We start from the raw sequence: 27,567 nt of genomic DNA, 5'->3' as shown, positions 1-27,567 counted from the left end.
TCTCCCTTAAGCTATCCTAGGTGTCTATGACTTTCTTCTTTCAGACGAATACAATTGGAGTGATATTAAAAAATATCTCCTGGCTCTTCCAAGCTTTATAATGCCAGTAAATGGGGTTTAAGATTTTGAAGTCCTAGATATGCTAGTGTCGTGAGAACCAAGTTTTGTTTACAGCAAATCCTCTGACATTTTTCTTTACAAATCCTCATTTTGTACTTCTAATTTGTGACTGGTGTTTATTTTGCTTTCTCCTCAGTGCTTCTGTGTCCTACGTCATCCACTGGAATGCCTCTTCCTTGTGTACGTACGTACGTACGACAATTAGCGGAAGCTAGAGATCACCGTTTATAAAGTTGAAAATATTGATATTTTTCTTACAACCCCCATTCACTGCCATTTCTTTGGGTGAACTATCGATTTAAAGGCTAAAAACTTGGTGAAAATGTTTTTTTCTGACTGGTGACAGTATTTTCTGATTTATGGAGTAATAAAAAGAGGTATCCAAATACTCTTTGTAAACACCTTTGGCTTTTAAAGGGGTCATCGGATGCCCATTTCGCACAAGTTGATATGATTCTTTAGGGTCTTAATTAAAAGCCTATAACATACTTTGGTTAAAATTTCTCAATGGTAGTGTAAAAAAACATCTTCAGACTGCTATATTCATTATTACATCCAACAACAAAACACCTCAATTGCTTAATCTGAGACACCTTGTCTTCCCCTGCACTGGAGTCAACACAATAGCGGTCGGACTGTTTGCAGCTCACTCAGCTCACTCAGGGCAGGTCTAAGGTAAGACGGCCTTGTCAATCAACTGTCGTGGGAGGGACCTGTACAGAACTACATCATTCTGACAGGAACGTAAGAACAGCCTGATTTGAGAAAGGGGATTTTAAAACAACAACTGGGTGGATTTTTATCATTATAGGATGGATGTGTACACACACTTCCAGCACACATTTATGTTCAAATAACCTGAAGAGTGAATTTTGCATCCAATGACCCCTTTAAGGGTTAAAATGGTTCTAATGGTACTCTCTATAATGGTGCCTAGAGTGATGTGGAAAAGAAGAATCAGGAAAAATCAGGGGTTCAACACCATAATTTTACAAAGCTACAAGAATTATTTTTCATAAGGACTTGAAAAATGATTCTTGTAGCTTTGTAAAATTATGGTGTTGAACCCCTGATTTTTGCCTTTATACATTTCTGTGCCTTGATTGTGGTAGAAACCTTGCCGTCTATGCAGGGTCAGAAAGCTCTCGGATTTCATCAAAAATATCTTAATTTGTGTTCCGAAGATGAACGAAAGACTTACGGGTTTGGAACGACATGAGGGTGAGTAATCACAGAATTTTCATTTTTGGGTGAACTGTCCCTTTAATATATCAACAAAATGAAACAATGATTTTGAACCTGGCTTTATCCAGTATTCGGATTTCTGTTATGAAAATATATGCAATAATTGCATACAAAATTAGATAATGCCTCAGTGCATTTGACATTTCAGAATTGTCTTAATTTACTGTGATTGATCAAATGGAGGAACTATGGTGATATCTTTTAATGTTAGTTTACTCTATTCCATTGTAATGTCTTGCCTTGACATTAGTGGCTTCTAATGTCTCATCCTTCAGCCTGTTAACTGTACTCATGGTGTTCATGTACGAAAGCATCAAAAGCCAGGGCAGGTCCTATCTACTGCGAGTAAGCTGAACCGCAGCCAGACGAGAGGTCATTCTGAGACTCTCTTGGTCCGGAGACAAACACATCTAATGTTTCTGGTAATCAGAGACAGAGGTGTGAGTTTGAGAATCAGAGGACCTGGCTGACCCCAAACCTCAGCTGAGGATACAACCTTTGGTACTTGCAGTGATTCAGATGTAAGTGATGCTGAACACAAACATAATGTGTCATTATGCATCTCAGAAGATATGCAGACTGTTTCAATGTGAATGGCACATTAGTCCCACACCATCACACAGCAGCTCCACACAGATGGAAAAGCTAGCTGTAACAGCCACACCTCTTGGCATAAAAAAAGGTGAAGATCTCCACATATGGAGCTAGATTCAGGCTGAATCGGACCATAAGTCATTTGCAAATCCCACTAAGGAGGCTAAAGCAATAAGTGTGAATCATACAATTCCATGCCCTTTGGTCAGAATAGAATATGCTATAGTTCTCCATTCCCGGATAGGATTTAAAATGAAATCATCACATCAAAAGAGAAATTTAAACGCTGCCATTATTTACTCACTGTTATGTTGTTCCAAACTTTTTTTCAGTGGAACACAGATTAAGACATTTTAAATCTTCATGCAGTTCCTTTTCATTTAACACTCCAAAAAGGATGCTATAAACTCTCTCAATTTAAATCACATGGTCATATGAGAACCAATGACATCTTTATGATGGTATTGAAGTCCAACCTGTGCCACTGTTAGAAAAAAATGTGGAAAAAGGGGATACAACAGTTTGTCACTGGGGCAGTACCATTGAAAGGGTAACTTTGCACATTACTCACCTCTAAAATCAGCATGTTATATATACTTTTAAGATACTAACTATGAACCTTTTAGTGGTAAATAGGGTAAAAGGCTTTTTAAAGGCCCAACACAAAAGTTTAGCATGACAATTTGGACAGGTACATAAAATATTGAGAAGGGCTGAATGAAAATGTAGATTCATTCTCAGTAGATGCCGCATTTAGAGATGCCTATTAGTTGACCAGTTTGCACAGAATATTTTTCAACTGAATATTCATCTTGGTGTGAATAGGCCTTACTGCCCCAGTGACCAGAGTTAACTAAAACTACTTAAAAAGTGTTACTTGAAATTAAATAATATTAACTGCAATAAAATATAAAAACTTATTTTAGCCAGCTGCCAACATTTTCATTGTTTTTTAGTTTACGTTGTACTAAGACAAAGTTAAATGTACTAAAACAACTAAAAATAATAATGAATAACAATTAGATATATATATAAAAAAAAGATAAATAAAAAAACTACTACAAATGACAAACACAACAAAATTTCCAAAACTTTACAATTAAAATGAAAAAAGAAAATAATTCAAAATGTCAATAAAAACAGCCTCTACCTCTAAAGGTACAGAGTATAATTGGTTTGACAGCCATAAAATCTTTTGCATGTTTGCTTTGATTTGAGAGTGAATAACGAATTGTACTTACAATATAGTACACACATCATGTGGACTGCTTTTATGGTGCTTTTTGCACTGACATCCAGACATGCTATATGAACTGTCTTTTTATGGAAAAGAGCTGCATGAAGATTCTCCCTGTGTGTTCTGCATAAATAATAACAGCATAAGGGCTTACAGCGACATGAGGGTAAGTAAATACTGACTGATTTTCATTTTTGGATGAACTATTTCTTTAACCCACACTACAGCAGGACAAGTCTGAAGACAGAATGGCACATTTCCAAGTAATGACAATGCAGCCAGACTGGATCTGGAAGAGCTAACCGATGTTTTTGTTTCAGCAGTCGCTTCAGGCTTACAGTTAATGAATCTGTTGTCAGACAGGCATGCCAATAATTCAAGCTTCTCCCAGGCCAAACGACTTTACTTTACAGCAGGCAATTCGGACCTCAAAACAATCTAGAGTAAAAACACATCAGCCACGCAGCTCCCTGCTAATGAGTTTGTCTCTTACTGACTCATTGACATTAAACTCTCATAACACTGACAGTTTGAATATACAGGGGCATCTAAGAGCATCACGTGTCTGGCGTGCCGGGACATTTTTATTTACATAATGTGTTATGCTGTCCGGCACCGGGGGAGTGAGATCTGTTTAATATCACACACAAGCTTTGAGACTCAAGAAGTCGACGCAATGGAGACGTTTCCAGAGGTGCTGTGAAACGAAACAGACCTAAACACACACAGTGCCATGGCAGATGCATATAAATCTTTTTTAAGACTCACCATCCTCCTCTTCACAATCTGTGTGGAGCTGTGATGGGTTGGGTACTGTGTATAAGGCAGTATCCTGCGGTTCATCATCGTCATCATCCAGCCAGACATTAGTTCTTTCAGGGGTTTGGGTCACGGGTTCAGGCACCCTACCTGAACTACCCGCCTCCAGACGGTCTAGGAAGGCCATGTTCACCCTGAAGAGAGCAATATATCATCAGAACGTTTCACAACTTGTTCCGAGCAATGAAATACTTCTACTTGAGTAGTACAGTGGGATTCAGATGTCTGAGACCATGTTGAAATCCAAATCTTTCTAATTTAGAACACATTTTAGGCTTTCGATACAATAAAGAACAGTTTTGCACTCTTTCTAGGGTTCTAGCCTTGTGAAAAAGAAATATGCTTAAATGTATTGATTGTGCACTTGAAGTATGCTTAAAATCTTAAAGTATATTAAAAAATACTAACAGATACCATATAATATCAATGTAATAAAACCTCACTTAAGTGTACTAAAAGAAAGTGCACTTTTATGACTTTTATGTTTCCTAACTTGTTATTTTTCCATTTTTTTTAAGTACATTTTACCTCATGTTTTAATAATCCTTTGTCATGTTTTAAAGACATACACTTATTTTGATGTGTTGACTAACATACTAAACATGTCAAATAATAATTATTGTAACTGTAGCGTGTTATTCAATATGCTGCATTTAAAGTTAATATATTTTAAACGTAAATTGTTACAAATATACAGTTACAAATATAAATACATGTAAGTTCAACAGTAATTACACTTAAGTATATTTAGTTAAATGCTTGTCAGTACATTCAGCCGCACACATATTTCAAAGACAAAAGAAGTAATTATGAAATTATATATAAATATGTAAGTCCTACTTAAGTAGTCAGAAAGCACTTAAACAATAATTGCATAAATGTAAACTATAATACATTATTAACATGCAATTAAGTGTCTAAAACATTGCATTCTTAAATTACACAAGTATTCTATACAAGTTCAGAATTTGCCATGAGACCTGTATGACTTTCTTTCTTCCATGGAACACAAAAGTAGTTATTTATAGAATGTCCAAGCTGATCTTTTCCAGATGAGGGCCAGACAGATGCTGATCCCCATCCACTTCCATTGTGCAGCTCAGCCATTCTGCTAATTATCTCCTTTGGTGTTTCACAGAGGGAAAAAAATCATATACTGTATGACAGGTTAAAGATGTTTTTTTCATCATAATTTTAACACACAATGCTCCCCTGAATAATCACAAATCACATTGGAGAATCTGATCATCAGGTTTTACACAAACTTGTGGAGTTCACAGTCATTGTGGAGTCATTAGAACAACCAAAACGCTAAAGCATTCTGAAATTCATGCTTTTTTTCCAAACTTTTCATTCAAATTGCAATGCTGACAATATAATTTGTAATGAAAAAATGGCATGAAATTAGAAAAAATGCATAATATAAGCATTTTTACTAGTGGTCTCAGACTCCTTTATTAATTCTGACAGTCATGGCTTTTTTAGTGGTCTGTCATGTTTAGGCGCCCATACCGCCGATGGTCAGCTTCAGTCCGACTCTTCCTGTCCTCCTCCTGTTGTTTTTGTTTTTCCTCCAAAATTTCTGTCTGGAAATAGTAAGTTAATGAAAACTTCATCTCCAACAGAAATGTCTCTTCTACTTATGTAAAAGGATTCAAGCTCTGTGGCTATAACAATTTAATTACATATTTGCATGAATAAACAACATCAACATGATAGCCCAAGCTGACCTTTTGTCCTCAATGCATATCAGTGAATTAAGTCTGTGTTTGACCAACATAGAGGCATTCAAAGTCACAGAAATACCACTATACAGCCAGCTGGAAAACACCTACACTACTCCATCCATGACTACCTCCTATAACCTAGATCATGCTAATCAATAGCATATGCTAGGCAGAGTTAGTTATTTTTCTTGGCAAAGCCCAGATGTTTTGCTGTGGTGTTCCTGCGAACCAAAAGTGGAGGTGATGCTTTTAAGTTCAGACCATCTGTTTCGCTTCCATTATGCTTTACCTTTATCCTTTGCTCCTCTTTCTTCTTAAGCAGGTCAGCGTTCTCCTCCTCTCTTCTGGCTTCCCTGTACTCATGACTTTTAGTCTGTGAAGAAAAAGTGGCCACACAATGAAATCTAGGAATGTGTCTTTTTTGGACTATGCTGGGTTTCCTGAATGCCCTGAATAAAACATGATCACACGTTTCTTAAGGTTTCTCACATTTGCCATTGCTATGCAAAATTTTGTGTGCGAAATCCAGTTATTCTAATAGGAATTTGTGCAATTGGGAGTTTCACATGAGGGGATAAAACTTCCATACACACGTTCTGCTCATTTTTATGTCGGTAACATGAATTTGCCACATTGAGCAACAAAAACCTGCTTGGTTTGGAAGGGACTTCTGTGTGAGTTGTGCTTCTTACATCTCTACACTACTGAAAAGAGACAATGGACTTTTTTTACTCGTGAAATTTAACTCCAATTTCACTAATGTGGCCTCGAATTTAGTTGCCGTTCACATAGGATGCATTTTTTGTGACAACAAAAGTGCTTGCATCTCAAGGTGCATTTTTAATAGTTTATCTATTTAGAACTTGAAACTGTCTTAAAAATGCACTGCTCATGGTGTTAGACACTCAAATGCCTTGATGCAATGGCCAAATTTGCATGTGTGTGGACCACTCACAGTCTGATTACTGGTCATCGTATGCATACTGCACACAAAAATGGCAAGCGCTGACATAAAATGTCAGTTCTAATATGACGTTTTGCCTTTATGCAGCTTCTAAGAGCAAGGACATGGGAGTCAAGCAGAAAAAGGACATATTATGGTGGTTCCTGATTAAAACAAAGAGTTGGCAAATTTGAAGAAGAACCAGTTAATGGCTTTGACAAAATTTGCAAGGTTAAAGACATCAGAGGCAGTTAACTAGTTATCAACATCCAGAAGTTTATGATTTATCTGTGAGTTCTGAGAAGTAATCAGTACTTAATTACTTATCAGGGATGTGATTTTTCCATATTAATACGGATTTCCTTTTTTATGACCTGTAGTTTGACCTACTTGAATTGTGTAAATCTGAGAGAAAAAAATACTGCATTTGCAAATTTACATTTACATTTATTCATTTAGCTGACGCTTTTATCCAAAGCGACTTACAATTGCTATATATATCAGAGGTCGCACGCCTCTGGAGCAACTAAGGGTTAAGTGTCTTGCTCAGGGACACATTGGTGTCTCACAGTGGATTCGAACCCGGGTCTCTCACACCAAAGGCATGTGTCTTATCCACTGCGCCATCACCACCCCGCAAATACATATAAATACATGTATTTCATGAATCAATGCACCAAATACAAGTAAAAACAGCAAACTCATACTCGCCAAATAGACGATAATTGGCTGGTTTAGCATGGCACTGTGTTCATTTACACATGAGCAACTCATGATTTACTGTTTTCAGTGGCTCAGAGTAAAATGGTTCACAGTAAATGCTGCTCTACATACAAGTTCAGTGAGTTTGAGTTGCTTTTAATGTGCATTTTAAAACACAACATGCAGCAATCATCTTTCCAAAATTGTAAATAGAATAATTTATAAATCTGTTTTTTTAAAAAGAGCTTTGAAATCTCCTTGCAGCTTCCACCAAAATAAAAATTAGTTTATTATTATTAATAATAATACATTTACTTATTTTACAGTATAATAGTGTTATTGCAATAATATATATTTTTTATTTGTTTAATTAAAAAAAAAAAATAGGGTGAAGTGCTTTAAAGATGCAATTTGTCTTAAAGGTTTTTCCTGTCTAATGGTGTGTGCACACCAAAAGTGAATTTAATTATTCACGCAAGTAAATTACATACAAAGTCAATGTAAAGACACAAATTCACGCCAGTCAATGTGAATGATGTGCATTGGTGAATGACTTGCATTTCTGCGAACACGTGATCTACGCCTCAATCGTGTCTTCCATTGACACATTTCAATTCAAATGGAAAATTCACATGACACATTGTTGTGAAGATCTCATTGACATGCTTGGTTGGACACAACTAGTTGTATCAGAAAATGGAGGAAAGAAGTAAGTGATGATTTTATTCACGTGAGCTACGAACTGCATCGCAAGTGTTATAAAGCTGACTTCTGCGGATGAAACTGCAAACTATTTCTTCAGTAAATTTCTTTAATTAATCGCAATCTGACTCCTTGTCTTTATTCATCATACCTGGTCATTGGGTTTTAACTGTAAAATCCCCAACAATACAATACAACCCCTGAGGGTGAGCCCATCACATATTTCAGCGCAAAACTGGGTGTCAGCTGTGATGTTTCTCTGAGATTCTCATGGCCCTGTTCAAAACAAATCTGTAAGGAGGGGCAGGCAGAGAGCCTGGAAGTGGAAGAGATCCTTTGTGTGTTTGGTCAGACGGCCCGGGGAGAGCAGGCAGGGGCTGCTCTGTTTGAAATGGCCAGAGAGTAAGGGGAATAGGTGGGACGACCTGGGCCTGGCATCCTGGGAAGCCAATACAAAGGATCCTTTGCACAAACAGAGGATATGGAGGAGATTAATCTGTCTTGTGGAAGCATCACTGAAAGCATAACAATTCTCAGTGGCCACAAAACCACATCAAGAACCCGTCTTTCCACAAACACTTTGATCGGCGGGCCTACGACATTTAGGTTGGAGCGTTTCATTACTTGGCCTGGAGGATGTCCAGCCACTTAAGTCAATACAGCAAGAAAAATCACAATCGAAGGGCCTCCTCTCCCGGTAAGCTGAGAGAGCCAATGCTCTGCTCAAAACGCTGTTGCATGTGTTGTGTACCACGACCCTAAAATCCTAATGCACAATGTGTCTATTAGAGGGATTTTCCCCATTAGTCATCCAGAGGGAAGTCCTCGAAAATCTCAAACAGGCAACAATTGCAGAGCAGTATTGAAAGCCGCACAACAAAACATTCTTTGCTTGACCCGAAACGATGCCGATTTTTAACAGTGCTGTCAGATGCCACTTTTAGTGGTCTGTACAACATAAGAGGCAGCCCTCAAACCTCTCATGGTCAGCCCAGCCCTCAATCCCCACCAGTCATGGTCAGAAATTAACCAGGGCTCAGGGCAAATTGCCACTAAATGTGACAAAAACATCCCTGCAGCAACATCCCTCTATTTGATCTGATACATAACATTTGGTATTTTTCAGTGTGTTGTGAATGTGTACTATATGAATGTGTACTATAACTTTGAAAGCAATAAACGTAAAGAAAACATACCTTAAAAACTGAATATAAATATACTGAATGAATATAAAATTAATATATTATCCATAACAGATAGTATATTTGAACCTGTATCAGATCTAGACAGGTGGAGCTGGGGAGGAAGTGGGAAATTGGTATTTTAAAGTCATTGTAAGCTGCAAATATACTAGCATGCTGCAGATGACGTATATATTAAATATTTTAATGATGCAATAGCACCAGATTTGATTAGTTGAGGGAATCTCAGTGCTTGACCAAAAGTGACAGTATGATGTTACAGAAGAATTCTATTTTGAATAAATGCTGCTCTTCTGAACTTTCAGTTCAGAGAATCCTGAAAAAACCTTGCAAGGTTTCCACAAAAATAGAAGCAGCACAGCTGTTTTCAACTTGTATAATAGTAAAAAAATGTTTCTTATGCAAATCAGCATATTAGAATGATTTCTGATAGATCATGTGACACTGAAGACTGGAGATTCTGACAATTCGGCTTTGCATCACAGCAATAAATTGCAATTTAAAATATACCAACATATTAACAAAAGCAGCCTTGGTGAGCATATGAAACTTATTTCAAAAGCATTGAAAAAGTCTTGTGTTATGTTGTTCTGGCTGTCTCCAATTTATTTTGCTGATTTGCATTTGATTTGACTTTATGCAATAACTTTTCCCAGTTGAGAATATGCGGTTAAATATTACCCCCTATGAAAGGAATTTCTGCTGCCTCCAGCATGGTGGAGATCTTCATACTTTTGATGATTCTTCAAGCAGAACTTTAAAGAAAAGGTTTGCCAAAAAATATAAAAAATACAGGCACTGCTTGATCTATATCTCAGTGTTTGGTGACCACAAGAGCATTCTGAAGCATACCGAAAGTGCTCAGAATTCAAGTGAAATCATGTTGGTTAGCTGTAATTAACACCAAACACATCCTGTCAGATTGCTTATGTCACAGGCTCAGCCTCTGGCTCCTTTCCAGGTACTTTCACTCAAACCATACAGGTTATTCCACACCAGTCTCTCTTTTTGTTGCATTCTCACAGACCCCTCTCTGCCTTTTGTGAGGCATGCTCGCTGTGAACTCTGGGAAGTCCCCTGAACTCTGCTTGCCTCACCATTCAGAAGCAACACTTGCGTCTTTGCGCTGGCTGACCGTGAAAAGGAAGGCTACGTGTTTACAACTAAGGAAGCTCTATGATGGACTCAGTCAGCGATCTCCGGTGTGAGGCTAATGAGGAGATAATTGGAGGGGACCGAGCTGTGCAGCAGGCTGGCTCTTTACTGCAGTCCAGTGTGCTATGTCAAGAAGAGCTACCGAGTAAGCAATGTTTGCTTTGAAAACATGTATCAAAGACAGATCAATTGGTGTGAATTATTCCAGTGCCTTGGGCTGTAACCTCAGTGCCACAGCTATGCACAAGAGGCTTGAACTCAGGCATGTGGAGCACACAGTGCATTCTTGGCCTGTGTCTTACCCAGGATGATGCTGGTATGGAATTGCTTGCTGCCATAGAAACGCTACTGCTGGACCTCTCAATTCTTTGAAGAAACTCCTCGGTTTTCCTGCAGGAGGAAGGGACATAATTGTGATTACAGGGATAGTTCATCCAAAAAATTTCAATTCTGTCGTCATTTACTCATCCCCATGTTGTTCCAAACCCATACGATTTTCTTTCTCCCAGAAATCACAAAAAACATGTACTGTGTTCTGAACGGTGTGTAAGTTTTCTGAGGAAAAGACTGAAATTTAAGTTGCTTTTCACCGACTCTCTTTGCTGCTCTCAAATATCATTCATCTGTTAAAAACATTAATTAATTAAAAAATAATATACATAATACAGGCATCAGTACTGGTTATACTGGCCTTCAATCATAGATTCAATTAAACAAATATTTAAAATATCGAACATTTACAATAATGCTGTTTGCACATTAATTTGAATATTCAATGTGAACATATATTTATTATATAACATTTAAATGTTAGGTGTAATTAATCATGATTATTTACACAAACTTGTGTGAATAATTAGTTTAAATTTTTGTTATAATATATAAATATATATTTTATAGACCATTTAATATTAATTGAATTTAGTAAATATTTTAATATTATTAATATAATATAATTGTCACGCTTCGCGGGGAGCAAGGAGAACGCAGGAGACGAGGAGAGCAATCAAAATGACTTTTAAAGTAGACATCGACCAGGAAACATGGAATACAGGGGTGAGACAATCAATACCAGAACTCAGAATAACAGACAGACAGGAACTTAAAAACTACTCAAACTAAACAAGATAACTAAACACAGCTGGACAGAAATAAACCAATAATGAACTAATAAGAACAGGAACTACCAAATAAGGACCAACTAACACAACGGGAACACACATGTGACAATAATATTTATAATAATATAAAATTATATATATAAATATATATTTTATAATATGAATCTTGAATCTATGGTTCTTCTGTGTTTTATAACCAAACACAATTTGCCAAAATTAATATGCACATATTTATATTTTATGATTTGGATTTAAAGGGATAGGTCACCCAAAAATTTACATTTTGTCATCATTTACTCACCCTCATTCAATTTCTTTCTTATCTTGTAGATAAAAGCAGCTACTTTGAAGAATGCTGGTAATCAAACAGTTGATGGTCCCATTGACTTCCATAGTATTTATCTTTCCCTACTATGGAACTCTTACTCAATGGTGACCAACAACAGTTTGGTTCTTCAAAATTCTTCAAAATATCTTCTTTTGTATTCAACGCAAGAAAGAAAGTTATACAGGTTTAGAACGACATGAGGGTGAGTAAATGATGATAACATGTTTTATTTTGGCATGAACTATCCCTTTAAAAGTTAAACCAAACGGGAATAACTTTAAAGAATATAAACTTTAGAAAATATAGAATATGGTGCAGAATTTGTATGGACTACAATTATGATGCTTTTTTAATTATTATTTATGTATTTATTCACTCACTCACTCACTCATTCAAACTGAATGTTACGAGTCTAAGTATGATTAGAACATATTTATGATTGATAGATTTTAATAACGTACTAAACAATAATAATTAGTTTCTCAGATATAAAATTTATTTTTATGTTTATGATAGTACAAAGCATGCGTGAGTCTATTAATAGCCTCTGGTAGCCATTTGCTTGCACTGTATTATAAAGAGCAGCATGAGAATCAAATTTCTTCTTTTGTATTTATCTTCGGAGGAAATAAAGCTGGCTTTGTGATGAAACAATGGTAAATAATGAAAGCAGCTTCATTACCAGCAGCATCTTATAGGATTCCTTGCAGTGGTTTTGAATTATCTCTTGACAGGCTCTAAACAAAAGCATATTTTTCATTGAACTTGGGCCAAGGATAAACCTGTGCATTCAGGTTTATTGTTTTTGGACAGTGGACACTTCCTCCTTTAAACAAAGCACACTTTAAATCTGGCAAGGTGTAGAAAAAATGTTGACGTACATTTGCTTGTCGTGTTTGTACAGCTTCTGTCTCTGTTCGTCTTCTTGCTTTTTCCTCATTTCTAGTTTAGTGGCCTGCAATGCATTAGACATGATATGTGCACTTTAGAAGTTAAAATACTTAATATAAATGTCAGCTTAATATGCAAATGAACTACAGTATAATAATGTATAATGTATACAGTATAATAACTAAGCATTCTGACCAGCTTGACATACAGCAGCAAGACTGGCTCAGTCAGTGCTGTGAGTTTATGGTGGGAGTTTTAGTTCTGACTGACCAATGGCCAATCAGTATTTTAGCATTTCTATTTAGCTAGTGCCACAGATTCCCACACACATTTTGAATTTCCATATTTATTAATTCTGTTGAGCCAAATATATGCACACTTTTCTGTTACCAGGCAGAGCATTTTATTATTATTATTTTACATCTATTAAAATTATCCCTGCATTTTCTCATTCTTCAGCTCTGAAACAGCATTCCATTTGCAGTGTAATAATTATTTGGCATTTATAACCCATTATCACTAAACTGCAAATTGTTTCTTTACATTCAATGTCATCTGGACAGTTGACATGCACAAAAATATAGATATGGTAACACTTTAGTTCAGGGACCAATTCTCACTATGAACTAGTCGCTTATTAGCATGCATATTGGAAGTGTACTAATACATTATATAATAATATAATATATCATACTGTTTTCTGCATGACCATATTCCATATCCCTTAATCCTACCCAAAACCTAAACTTAACAACTACCTTACAAACTATTAATAAACAGTAATGAGAAATTTATTGAGGAAAAGTCATAATTAGTAGTTAGTTAATAGTGAGAATTGATCCTAAAAATAAAGTGTGACCATATATATAAATGCATAAATATACAGTGTTGTCCATTTGAGACCACTAATGAAAATGTAGAATTTTTCTAATTTAATAAATCATTTTTCATTAAAAATAGGTTGATTACTGAACTTTAAATAGTGCAGTTAATTATTTAAATATATTTTTTTTGTTGAATTGTATATTTATGTTTAATTGAACCACATATTTTTGTAGTGTTGTCATTCCCAGATTGCACTTTGTTAGATGCTGACTGCATTTCACTGGTTCTGTATTTGTACTTTCCACAATGTCAATAAAGTTAAATCTAATCTAATTAAAAATTTCCAGTATTCCAATATTCCAAGCTCATCTACAATCCTGAGATCCCCAAAGTAAACCATTATTACACTATGAGAATGGCCAAACAGTGACCGGAGCATGTTTTAGCAAATTAATTGTGTGCTGCTGAAATAATTAGACTCATCAATCATGCAAAGCTCATGCAGCAGCAACACTGAAGGCTGAAGTCTAATATAGTATTTAATTGCAAAGAACATAACTTGTAAGTTGCCTGCAGTGACATCTGGAGTTATAAAGTCTGAATTACAAAGGCATCATAAAAAAGCACTAAATCCAAACACAAGCCAGATGACCATATGAAGTTTTGCAGATGCATAAGAGTAACACAATGCCCTGCAGAAATGCTATAAAAAATCAGATGTAAACAATTTCTTGGGCTGTACCTTCTCTCGCTGTAAGGCCTTCATCTTCTTATACTCCTCCTCCTCTGCCTGTCTCTTCTTTTTATCCATTTCCTCTTTTTGAAGCTGTAGAGATATTTAAATGCACTGTAAGTATGCAACGCACCACAAGTATTTGGGAACCAGAAATTTTAAACAGGTACTCCTAAACCTTTTTTCTCAGCTTTGACTGGCGGGATTCCTCCTGCTGTCTTTGTCTGACTTCTGCCAGTGATACTGCACCACCTGTGAGAGTGAATACATTAGCAGCTTTAGATGTTCCTTGCCTTTGCTTTGTGTCTTTTTTCATATCAGGACTTCCATATATTTCATATCCACATTACCTAGTCTCTCTGGAGCCAGATGAATGGGACCCGGGCGGTTCTCCTCTTTCAATCTCCTCAGATCCTCCTCTTCTTTCTGAGCCACTGCAGAGAGAGAAATAGAAATGCATTTTATTTCTACACACAAATAGGATGTTGTGACAATGGCTGAAGATCAGGGCTGGGAACTGGAAGTTTGCAAAGGGCATGCTACTAAATGACTACTTAATAAACATTTTTTAAGAGAGACATTATTTAAAAGCTGGAATACACTACACAATTTTTGCACAGTTTTTTTCCCCCTTAGTCAATGCTAGATGCTGAAAGTCAGAGTCAGTCTGCAGATTTTGGGAATTCTGAGTTTTTGATTAAAGAAGGGGAGCCCAATACTGTTCATGGATCTACCTATCAGCAGGTTCCAACCCTGATCAAACACATCTGTCTGTAATTATCAAGTGCTCCTCAAAATCTTAATCAGCTGGTTAAGTTGTGTTTGATCAGAGTTGGAGCTGAACTTTGTAGGAAGGTACTGTAGATCTCCAGGAATAGGATTGGGCACCGCTGGATTAAAGGAATAGTTCACCCAAAAATAAAATTTGCTCACCCTCAGGCCAAGATGTAGATGAATTTGTTTCCTCATCAGAACAGGTTTGAAGAAATGTAGCATTTCATCACTTGCTCACCAATGAATCCTCTGCAGTGAATGGGTGCCGTCAGAATGAGAGTCCAAACAGCCGATAAAAACATCACAATAATCCACAGGACTCCAGTCCATCAATTAATATATTGTGAAGTGAAATGCTGCATGTTTGTAGGTTTGTAAGAATGTTTTAACTTAAAACATTGCTTCAGAATATGAGTCCATAATAATCCATAACTCTTCCTCCAGTAAAAAAAGGCTATCCCTATTGTCCTCGCACATCAAAATCCATCGACATATTTATTTACAACTGTTTTTGTCTTGCATACAAAAAGATATTTCTCTTCTGATTCAGACAAGACAACTTTTTCACTGGAGAAAATAATATGGATAGAGGAATCATATTTTAGCTGGATGCAATGATTTAAAAGTTAAAAACAACTCGATGAATTTATTACAAACATACAGCTTTTCACGTCACAGGACACTTCGTGTGGATTAATTGTGGATTATTGTGATGTTTTTGTCAGCTGTTTGGACTCTCATTCTGACGGCACCCATTCACTGCAGAGGATCCACTGGTGAGCAAGTGATGTAATGCTAAATTTCCCCAAATTTGTTCCTATGAAGAAACAAACTCATCTACAGCTTGGATGGCCTGAGGGTGAGTAAATGTTCAGCAAATTATAATTTTTGGATGAACTATTCATTTAAACATAGTAAAAAACTAGCAAAATAAACTCATATCATCTAACACTTTCCATTGCAAAACAAATTTCATTATAATTTTGTTTTGATTTTTAAAATGTTCTTCACACACTAACATAAACATGGTTCTTTTAATGTTCTTCTATTGTATCACTGCAACCCCCCCCCCCCCCCCCCCCCCTCTTCTGGTACCTTCATTTAAAAGACTTTTAGCTTTACACAAATATGTTTGATATTTTGAGCTAATTTTAGAACACATATTGTTTTCATTCATCATTCTCCTAGCAACGATGCACATGTTTCTGTGTGAGTTTGCTGTCTTTAGAACGACTCAGTCTTCAGTCATTTAGTGTATGAATCTAAGTTTTCTCTGTAACCATTTACAAACATAGCTAGTCTATGATGGCTAGTGTTTTCAAATGTGTTTTAAAAATCATGTAGTGTATTCCAGCCTTAAGATAATAATGAACAACATTAACAACAACAACAAGACAAATCTGTCTTCTCTTGCAGACACAGCTAAACATGCTGAAATTGCACATGATGGTAGCAATCAGAGACACATCTGGATGACATGAAGATGGAAAAATACAACAACAGTCGTGTCATGACTTACTCCTCTGCACTTTGCTCCGTTTTGATTCATTTGGTGGTATCTTGGTGAATCCATCCGCACTGTGGGCAAATGGCATGCATGAGGTACATTAGTTTTCAAGTTCAGACCCCATCCATGTTGTGAACTTATCAGTCTCATATGCCAGCAATGTCTCAAAACCAAAGTGGGGCACAAGTCATGTTTTCTTACGTAAAGTCAGAATTTTTCACAAACAACTCTGGGGAACTTCCCCTCCATCCCCATCATATTTAATGATGACACACAATACACACACCCCAAATAATGCAGCTGTCAAAAGCCATTTACAAACACATCTGTATCATAGCTGATCCCCTGACATCACAAATAACCCCAAATGCGCTGCCTGATGACACATAAAACAATGAGTCAAGGGGTATAAATCAAAATGATTAGAATTAGGCATGATGAAACTGAACACAAACAGAAAGTGTACATAAGTTCAAGCAACAGTTCAGTACTTTACAGTAAATAATAAATTAGGCCTAATTTAATAAACAATCCAATGACATGGATGGACACAGACAACTGGAATTCCCCTTTCAAAAAATTCAAGTGACACGTCTTGGGTATTCTATAGTTTTTTATATATATATATATATTTTGCAAGTAACATTTTAATTTGAAAAAATACTTTACGGTACAAAGATATTTGGATTTTAACAATGTGTAAGAACAAGCAACCTATTGCGAGGGATTGAAAGTAACAAACAAACATAAGATATATAATCCAACAAGATAAAATAAATGAAGATAAAGAACAATAACAAATATATAAAATCTAAATAATGAATACATATATAATAATAGCAAAAAACGGGTATTCTATAGTCTTTGGTAACATTTTGTCATGTGATAGCATGTGTTTATTCCTAGTTAGTTAATACATGATGTAGGCTACACAATGTAAATAAAGGCAAATTTAAGAAATTATAGATGTAGCCAACTTAATACACTAGGCTATAAATAGTATATATTTTATATTGAAAACCTATATTTGTACTGCCCACCAGAGGATTGTTGCATTTATTTATTATTATTATTATTTATTTTTTTTAATGATATTTTACTAGCCTATTTATTTATATGTTTTAATGTTGTCATTTAAAATGTGAAAATGTGAGCGTGTGGAATCCAAGACAAACTGCCTGGACTCTGTTGCCATGGTAAATATTCATATCTGAGTTTCGCTTCCCCAGAATGTTTTTACAGAAACGAAAGTGAAACTAAAGTAGTAGCCTATATGGTTTATAAACAGTGAAGGAACTACAGAAATAAATATACGATTTAATCGCCAAAATGACCTATCGTTAGCTCAAACATATCGAAATAACGATACATGCTAAAACATAAAACACGTGATGCATTTAAATGTAAATATTTGTATCATATATATTATCTTATAAATATATTATTATTATATCAAACGCAAACACCTAGTATGAGAGTCAAATTGATGATATTTTACTGTTGTACTTACTGTGTTGGCTGATTCTGAGGGTTTGAAGTACTAGGTGAGTTCTCATAATAATTTCCATTCGCTTGCTCGCTGTCCGTCATATTGCTCCTTTGCTCTATTTCATTTCCTCTATATGCACGGCTTCCTCTGGAATATCGATTTAGATGTGCAGATCGATTCATGTTAGTTTATTCTTCTGTCGCGTGATTCCTGACGTTTACATACAGTAGATCAGCTGATCACTGGCATTAGCAGGGAGTTGGTTATGGTATTGTTTAGTCTGTCTGTGACGGCGGTAAAGTTAGTTTTACGTTTGACATTCATTAGACATTCAGTTTCATTTCAGTTAAACTCTTAACGCCTGTTATGTTTCAAGCCGTAACTAACTCAGATAGACATAAATATTTGTCCTTTACGTTGCACAAGGCTTAATTTTTTAGAAAACAAATTATGAAAAATTAACCATATAAATTAATTAAACAATTTAACTACATTACATTATACCGTAAAACCAACACTAAAAGGTTCTGAAAAACATCCCTGTTATTGCACAAGGCTCTGTTTTTGGAATTGGCATGTTATGCATTTTATAATAATTTTACAACTGTATGCAATAATACAAATACATTAAACAACAATACCATCTGATTTGAAGGTATCTTACCAACTGTTAAACATATCTAAATATTGTTCCCTATAATGCACAAGGCTTATTTTTTATGATTATGTCTTTATTGTTTTTATATACAGTATAGAATCCGAATTTCTCATGTTTTATGTACTGTACCTACTCAAATGAATTCAACTCTGACACCGTTGGAGATAAAGATATCAAAACAACTGTAAAATATTCAGAATATTATTCCCTATAATGCACAAGGCTTGGTTTTTCAGATTATGGCTTTATTGTTTTTATATACAGTCCACAATCCATATTTTTCATGTTTTATGTACTGTACCTACTCAAATGAATTAAACTCTGACACCGTTGGAGATAAAGATATCAAAACTACTGTACAATATTACGAATATTATCTCCCAAAATGCACAAGGCTTGGTTTTTCAGATTATGGCTTTATTGTTTTTATATACAGTCCACAATCCATATTTTTCATGTTTTCATATAAAAACAATAAAGCCATAATCTGACAAACCAAGCCTTGTGCAGTTACATAATGCTTGGAAGTTACAGCTCTTTTTTTTGGAGGTTTAGGCACATGAAGCGGTGGGGTATTAAAACGAGTAGCTCTGTTTTGAAATCGCGAGACCCCGCAGCAGCGTGAAGTTTGTCCCTCTGGTTTCTCCGTAGGTGTGTCTGTCATCATCAGCATGGCGAGCTCCAGTGGTGTAGTGATGGAGGGGGACTTCATGAGACATGCTGAATATACACCGAAGTCCACCGGGCAGAGTGAGACAGATATTGACAAACGCCTTGTGAGTAAATGTCGCGCTGGAGAGTCCGGACCATTTACACTGTTTTAATATGAAATGGCTGAGCTTGTGTCATGAGAGTTTCATCCGTATATTGACCTTGCTGCTCACATCTGAAACTCAAAGCAATTATCTGAAGACTTTAACTTTTTTTTATATACCAGAGGTGTTATAACAATTATAATGTTATTACACATTATATAAACTGATGCATTAACAAAAATGGCCCAATAATGATTATGTAAGTGTTGTCACATGGGGAATTAACACTTTATGGCCGACAAAAAGCTATATGTACAAGTTGATTTAATAAGTATAGTAATTTGTCAAGCCAAGCTTGTTTGTCAAACCCTTATTTGAAAGATTAAAATAGCTTCAAAAATTTTAAGTTAAAAGGTTAGATGCACCTTAAGGATACAAATTGGTCTCTAAGGTGCTCTTGGTGGTTTCTATGGCATTCTGGGTCTTTGCTGTGCATTTTGAGGTAGTAGCTGGGGCTTTCTGGGTGTTTTTATTAATTTTGGAGTATTGTCTGAGAAGATCGATAGAAATAACATCTTAAATGATAAATCATTTACATCTGAACTATACATTTGCTGCATGATTTCATGAATCATACAATGTCATGATTCATCAGTCAGACTCTGAACATTCAGTCAGTGGACGTCTATGGAAGTTTGAATTTTCAGATACAGGAAAAACACTCTTTTAATATTAAAAAAAGTTCTGGGAAAATATGAAATTTTGAGTGGAAGTCTAGTCTAGTTTTTAAAGTTTTTAATAATCTGCTATGGGAAAACCTTGTGTGCCTTGTCTAATGCTTAAAACCCACCAGCGTTTATTATTATTAATTATCATAGTGATGTGATGTTTGTGTGTGTGTTTCAGGGTGGTTGTCTGATGGCAGTGGGGCTGGGAGTTGCAGCGGCAGGGTTTGCAGGTGAGCACCTCTGCTTTGGACCCCTGTGTATGCATCCTTTTGGAGATTTGTGTGCATTAATCCTCATGTTACATAGTCACATGCAGAAGCTACATGCATTTATATAATATGTGTGGTATGGCCTAGTGGTTAAAGCTCTGGGCTGAGAACCAAAGGTTACTGGTTCAAACTGATGATTGATCACCATTGTGCTTTTGAGGTAGTGCTCAACCTAAGATTACTCCAGGGGAGACTGGATTGCTTGTATTTTCTTGCATGGCTTGACTGTGATATTTCCAAATGAATTTGAAGCAGAATTTACTGTTGCATGTCTGAACGAAACACATTAGCGGTGTTTTATTTCTGAATGAATCGGTGTGTTTAATCAAATCATTTGAGTAAATGATTCAGTTACTCATTCACAAAGACAGTCACTTGTTTAGATCCTGAATGAATCAGTTTGGTTGAATGAATAAGTGGAGGCAATGATTCAATGACTCAATACTCATAAAGACTTCGGATCTCATTTAATAAGCATGTTAGGTGCAAATGTGCAAGACCACCGCCAAGCCGCTTGGTGAGAAGATGACAACAATTGGTGTGATTATTCGCAAATGGAAGAAACAAAAAATAACTGGCAATCTCCCTTGGACTGGGGCTCCATGCAAGATCTCACCTTGTGGAGTTTCAGTGATCATGAGAACGGTGAGGAATCAGCCCAGAAGTACACAGGAGGATCTTGTCAATGATCTCAAGGCAGCTGGGACCATAGTCACCAAGAAAACAATTGGTACCACACTACGCCGTGAATGACTGAAAAACTGCAGCGCCCGCACGGTCCCCCTGCTCAAGAAAGCCCGTCTGAAGTTTGCCAATGAACATCTGAATGATTCAGAGGAGAACTGGGTGAAAGTGTTGTGGTTAGATGAGACCAAAATCGAGCTCTTTGGCATCAACTCCACTTGCCGTGTTTGGAGGAGGAGGAGGAATGCTGCCTATGACCCCAAGAACACCATCCCCACTGTCATACATGGAGGTGGAAACATTATGCTTTGGGGGTGTTTTTCTGCCAAGGGGACAGGTCAACTGCACCGCATCAAAGGTACGATGGATGGGGCCATGTACCATCAGGGCCAGGGAATTGAAGCCTGCCAGGGCATTTAAAAATGGGTCGTGAAGGGGTATTCCAGCATGACAATGACCCAAAACACATGGCCAGGGCAACAAAGGAGTGGCTCAAGAAGAAGCACATTAAGGACCTGGAGTGGCCAAGCCAGTCTCCAGACCTTAATCCCATAGAAAATCTGTGGAGGGAGCTGAAGGTTCGAGTTGCCAGACGTCAGCCTCGAATCCTTAATGACTTGGAGAGGATCTGCAAAGAGGATTGGGACAAAATGCCTCATAAGATGTGTGCAAACCTGGTGGCCAACTACAAGAAATGTCTGATCTCTATGATTGCCAACAAGGGTTTTGCCACCAAGTCATGTTTTGCTAAGGGGTCAAATACTTATTTGACTCATTAAACTGCAAATCAATTTATAACATTTTTGAAATGCATTTTTCTGGATTTTTTGTTGTTGTTATTGTCTCTCACTGTTCAAATAAACCTATTATTAAAATTATAGACTGATAATTTTTTTGTCAGTGGGAAAACATACAAAATCAGCAAGGGATCAAATAATTTGCTCCCCCCACTGTATATAGGAACAACAGAAACCACCCACACCTACAATTTTGTGTTGTTCCTACAATTGTTTGTTCCTACAATTGTTTTGGCCTCATAATTATGTTAAGATGAAATTTCGTACATCACTATGTCATCAAGTACAGTAAAAGAGTGTCAATAAACCCAAGCTGCAAGGTTTCTCTGTGTAAAAACACAGCTATGGTTAGGGCCGGCTAATGAGAGTTCTGTAGTCTGGGTCTGTGTATAAAAGGTGTTTATTGAACTGGTTTTGAGGATAGCATTGCTTGAGGATCTTGCATCACGTGCTCTTCGACAAGTGCGCAGCTTCAGAAAGTGTTGTATATTTGCTACCGAAAGTAATTAACGGCTATAAAGGAAAAATATTAACCTCAGGCGCATGGTCACTCATGTTGAGTACTCTAAAATCATTAACATTAGATCAAGCCAAGGTTAAAGAATTAGTTTACTTCCAGAAAAAAAAAAATCTGATAATTTCCTCACACCCATGTCATACAAGATGTTCATGTCTTTCTTTCTTCAGTCAAAAAGAAATTTAGGCCAATAACTGATCGTTTCACTAGATAAGACCCTTATTCCCCGAATTCTCGGATCGTGTAGAGCCCATTGAAACTGCAATCTGAACCTTCAACCCGTTGGCCACCATTGAAGTCCACTATGTGGAGAAAAATCCTGCAATGTTTTCCTCAAAAAAAAAATATTTTCGACTGAAGAAAGAAAGAGATTAACATCCTTGATGACATGGTTGTGATTTGTGAGTAAATTATCAGGAAATTTTTATTCTGGACGTACTAATCCTGTAAGTACAAACTCATGCATACGTGCATGTTATGAATTCGAAATACATTTTTCATGAGAAGATCATCTGTGTGTGCAAATATGAAGTAATCTACAAAATTATTTATGAATGTGACCCATGTGATCCTGAATGTATCAGTGTGTTTGAACAAATCTGTTTAATAAATGATTCAGTGACACACTCATATTATTTCAGTCCTAAATGAATTGATATGCTAGAGTACATCAGTTGAGGGAATTATTCAAATACTCACTCATAAAGACAGTCATTTGTTTCGATCCTGAATGAATGAATGTGCTTAAATGAATCAGTGACACCTCCCCACCACTATAATACACTGACGGTCTGTCTAGAAAGCGCAAACACAGACAAGTAAAGTGATATCAACAGTGAAAAGTCCCAGTGCTGCTGAACTACATATCAGCACTCTTGGAACTCTGCATTGGCAAAGTTTTCGTGTTTGCGTTCTGGCGCAGACTATGTTTCTAGGCAGGATGTTTGTAAGCTAAAATCCCTCATGTTGCGGTTCACAGTGGGATAGAGTAGCCATTGTATAATGCAATAAAAGTTTTTTCCTCCTTTGTCTTCTTAAAATATTTAGCTAAACTTTCCGTATGTTAAAGCTACCCACAGATATTTATGATGTGATTCTAAAGGATGGAAGCACTCGAGATGATGGTGACGGTGATGAGGGTGATGGTTAAGCCACTCTTACTGTGAGTGTTTGTTCAAGCCCCCAGATGAAGCTCACCCTGGTTAATGAGGTCAACGCGGCCTCTTGCATTAAAGGAATCAAAGCGACTGTAAACGGCCCCATGTGGCCAAATAATTCAAGCGACTTTGTCATCGGCCTGTTTACATTTGATTCTTTTCTGACAGGTGTCTCTGCCGTCCTCCCTACTGCTGTGTGGTAGTTAATCATTGTTAGTCGCCAAGTCTTCCACCCATAGCTGTGTGAGATCAGGATGGAATAGCACTTGTGGTTGCTTTGAGGAAGGTGGCTAATTCCCATTTCAGTACATCAAGGGGGCAGCGCTCCTGCCAAAAGCTGAGGCAGTGTGTGGTCTGCTCCGCTCAGAGGCAGGACTTTGGATTAATGTGGAGGGAGCCTCAAACACTTTTTTGCTGAAAAGCAAAATAACGTTTTCCTCTCAACAATGCGCTTCTTAGAGTTTGATGAAATGAAAGTCCAAAAATGTTCCCATAATGAATTACTTTAATGATTTGATGTGTTTGGCTGGGTTAAATGAGCCGCTCAACGGCCTTTCACAGCTTCTTTATTGAATGCTGGATGTTCGAAGGCATTATATGTTCATTTCATTGGGTGCTGCTGACTTGCAGTGTGTTGCTTCACAGTCGAACCAAAACCGGTGGCAGTTCACCAGCACCCTGACCAAATAAATACCAAGGGAAGTTGAAAGGCCTCACCTTTAACACGTATTGAATAAGACTAAAATGTGGTTTTGTCCTTGGTTTCACCCTTAAACCAACTTTGTTAACCCTGGATATGATTTCTGTAAATTGTCTGATCAAGTGGCACACTTTTCAATCCTTTTTTCCCTTTATTACATTTGCTTTTAGGTCGATATGCATTCCACTTATGGAGGCCTCTGAGTCAGGTGATTACAGAAGCTGCTAAGAAGTTACCCTCTGCGGTAAGTGTCAGAAATGAACAAACCATTTTTTAACATACACTTTGAAAAAAAAGGTTCTAAAAGGTACATCTCTGTACCTTATTTAGCAACAAATGGTACATATTGGTTCCTTAATTATTCATATTAGTGCTTTTTATAAGAAGATTTTAGTGCTTAAAGTGTACATCTTAATACCTTTTAAAAGAGTAACGCCCTAGTTTTGTACCTTTTTCTGAGATTGTACATAAGCAAATGCTGCGTGATTGCTTTCTAACACCCTATGAATCAGTATTCCCATTGTGAAAAGTTCCAGCAAAACATTCATTTTTAAACACAGCTTCTATTTCAGAAAGCGATGATATGTGGGAATGAAATTCGGATTTTTCCATGTTCATTTCCACATCTTGAGGGACTTGTTTGCGTGCGGCATTGGCATGTTAAACCTCCTGCTGTAGAGCGATGGACTGATTCATCACATCTTACTGGCCGTTGCTGTAGTTCACGCTGTGCTTCTGGTTTTTGAAGGGGTTTGTAAAGCTGTTTTGTCCAGGTTCTTCTTAATCGCCAGGGTTGTGTGGTCGGGGCTTTGACTCAACTTGTCCACCTGTGGGAAACTTCTATAATCTCAGCGGCTTTCTCCTAAACCGAGTTCGCGACAGAGCGCACTTGTAATAGATCATTATTAGAGTTATTAATCCAGCGATTTCATCATTTTGTGAATCACATAATGGATGAGTGTGATTAAGTGTCCTGTTGTGGGCTGAGATTGGACTGAACATTCTGGCCTCTCTCGCCCTCTGAATGTACACATGTTTTTACTCAATCGTGACCTCTGACCAAAATCCTGCAGTATGTACGATTTCTGAAGGAGCCACAGACCGATGTTATTCTGTTATGGAATTTTAAATAAAGGGATAGTTTAGCAAAAAACTATGAGAATTCTGCCGTTGTTTATTCACCCTTATGAGTACATGTGTTCCAGACCTGTGTGCTGATGTTTTTGCCGTGGAACACAAAAGTTTGTGATAGCACACAAAAATAATTGTTTCTGGAGAATTATTACGAATCACCACAGTTTAGAGTCATCTGAAATGTCCAAAAAAGACGTCCATACGGCTTGTGTGCTATCCTTCATGGTGCTGTACTGTCTTTTTAGGTCTGTTCTTTATACAAACCTATTTTATGGATGAAGACGATATGTAATAAGCAAGTCATGTAATAAAGCAAGTCATACATTTATGTCAGCTGTTTGAAAATTCTTCAGAAAGTCTTCTGAAAAACAACAGCATATGGGTTTGGAATGACAATGAGCAAATAATGTATTAAGAGTTAAAATAAAAAAATAAAATTTTGGGGTGAACTGTTTCTTTAAACTGAAAATCCTGAATGTGTGAACTTGTAGAACTGAATATGGAAAAGTCCCAAAGTGGAAAATCTTTGAAGCAAATGTAAATGTAAACATCTCTCTTGTGAGGTCTGTACTGTAACAAAATCTCAGCAAAAAAAATGTTTGCTAAATTTCCTCAAAACGCTATATGAAACTACTCCTTCATGACCTTCTCAAATCCCAGTCTTGGGTTCTTTGACTTATGGTACATTCACACCACGTTGTAATTATTAGATTAAACCTGGGATGTTTGTACTCGGATCTGATGTCCTCGGACTCGGGATTGTGTCCTTCTGTGGCAAAACTATTACCAGCTAAATAATTGGGTGTAATTTGGAGTAATCGATATACAAAACTGTATACAAATATACAAAAATAATGCAAATATATAGTTACAAATTGGAATTACGAGGTCAACGAGGACGTGAACACTTTTACAAGTCAGTCAATCTCGTAATTATGGTGATTCCAGCATAAATGCATGTTTAGTTTGGGAATTTGGTTAATTATGGGGTCAATCATCTCAAATCCCTAAAGTCTCTATTTTCACATAATGAGGTGAAAGTGCTGATCTTGAGGCTTTTATCTGATCCAAAGCAACCTGTTTGCCATCAATATTGAGATTATACATGTTATTTTGTACATCAGTCATCATCTGATTAAAGGAATGTTATGAGTTCAATACAATACTATTTTTATTAAAGCAGTTAAATCCTGTTTATATTAATAATTTGAGCTGTATAGTTGGTAAAATCGTTTTCAGCTGGGATCACTTTTCTGGGTGAATAAACTTCTGATTACGGATTGCCAACGTAATGTCTGTGCTGCACAGATATTTCCATCATGTCTCATTGTGTGTATCATCACAACCAAATTGAAAGACTGGGTACAAGTGATTCTGTCATCCTAGTTTCATGCCAGTAGGGTTGAAGCCTTGTGTGTATGTTAACGTTTACTGCCTGACCCTGTGTATTTCCATTCTAACTGTTTAAAACTGAAAAAAGCACCTTTTTTCCCTAGTAATCGACAATATGCCACAGATATGCTGTTGATAGAGCTTAACTTTGAGTTTGGGTCATTGCTTTCAACATTTTCTCTTCTTTCCTAGTCATTTTCTGCATATTACAAAGGTGGATTTGAACAGAAGATGACCAGTCGGGAAGCCAGCCTTATTCTTGGGATCAGGTAATTGTGGGCTAAACAAAGCCCTAAATCACTGCAATTCCTCTGAGTCAATTCTCTCATTATGAGTTGTCATGGAAGAAAACAAAGGTGTTTTACAGTATATACACATACTGCATCATTGCGCTTCCCAGAAGAGCTTGCGGTTAAGTCTGGGGGCAATTCTTTTGGTTTGAAGCCGGTCGTCATCTCCTGTCGTCACGGCTTTGATCCTGTCGTCTAATGGGAAAAAAGTCTCAGCTGTGTCTCTAACTTTATAATCTGCTTTTTCGGTGGACCACCCTCCTCCTCCTAGGAGGGTATATTTCTCTAAAAATTTCCCTTACTTCAGCAGAAGTTCACAGGGTCCCACACCAGGTGTGACTCACACCGTGCAAGCATCACATCCTGTTTGGC

The 27,567-nt window shown here is 36.8% G+C and overlaps 2 protein-coding genes across 3 annotated transcripts in view; one reads left to right on the top strand and one right to left on the bottom strand.

Annotated features, from left to right (window-relative positions):
• The window catches only part of LOC306876158 (epithelial-stromal interaction protein 1-like), a 21,359-nt gene extending 2,916 nt beyond the window's left edge, over positions 1-18,443 (bottom strand). Inside the window, exons 1-10 of the mRNA XM_079427138.1 lie at positions 18,136-18,443; positions 16,638-16,696; positions 14,695-14,778; positions 14,523-14,596; positions 14,354-14,437; positions 12,777-12,850; positions 10,749-10,836; positions 6,032-6,115; positions 5,528-5,601; positions 3,965-4,149 (exon numbers count right to left, since the gene is read on the bottom strand). Coding sequence (XP_079283264.1) covers positions 3,965-4,149; positions 5,528-5,601; positions 6,032-6,115; positions 10,749-10,836; positions 12,777-12,850; positions 14,354-14,437; positions 14,523-14,596; positions 14,695-14,778; positions 16,638-16,696; positions 18,136-18,296 — 967 coding nt within the window. The 5' untranslated portion in view covers positions 18,297-18,443. The remainder of the gene's footprint in view (positions 1-3,964; positions 4,150-5,527; positions 5,602-6,031; positions 6,116-10,748; positions 10,837-12,776; positions 12,851-14,353; positions 14,438-14,522; positions 14,597-14,694; positions 14,779-16,637; positions 16,697-18,135) is intronic.
• Positions 17,864-27,567, top strand: part of LOC306876159 (dnaJ homolog subfamily C member 15-like) — a 24,023-nt gene continuing 14,319 nt past the window's right edge. The window contains exons 1-5 of one of the 2 annotated variants that reach the window (XM_079427140.1): positions 17,864-18,028; positions 19,443-19,548; positions 20,434-20,485; positions 24,550-24,623; positions 27,098-27,174. In XM_079427140.1, the coding sequence (XP_079283266.1) occupies positions 19,444-19,548; positions 20,434-20,485; positions 24,550-24,623; positions 27,098-27,174 (308 nt within the window). In that variant the 5' untranslated portion in view covers positions 17,864-18,028; position 19,443. Of the gene's footprint in view, positions 18,029-19,427; positions 19,549-20,433; positions 20,486-24,549; positions 24,624-27,097; positions 27,175-27,567 lie in introns of those variants that run through there. The other variant, XM_079427139.1, reaches the window with a different exon arrangement.

Source organism: Barbus barbus (assembly GCF_936440315.1).
Source record: "Barbus barbus genome assembly, chromosome: 10".
Classification (NCBI taxonomy): Eukaryota; Metazoa; Chordata; class Actinopteri; order Cypriniformes; family Cyprinidae; genus Barbus; species Barbus barbus.
The sequence above is the reverse complement of the archived record's forward strand: the minus strand, read 5'-3'. Positions and strand labels throughout refer to the sequence as shown.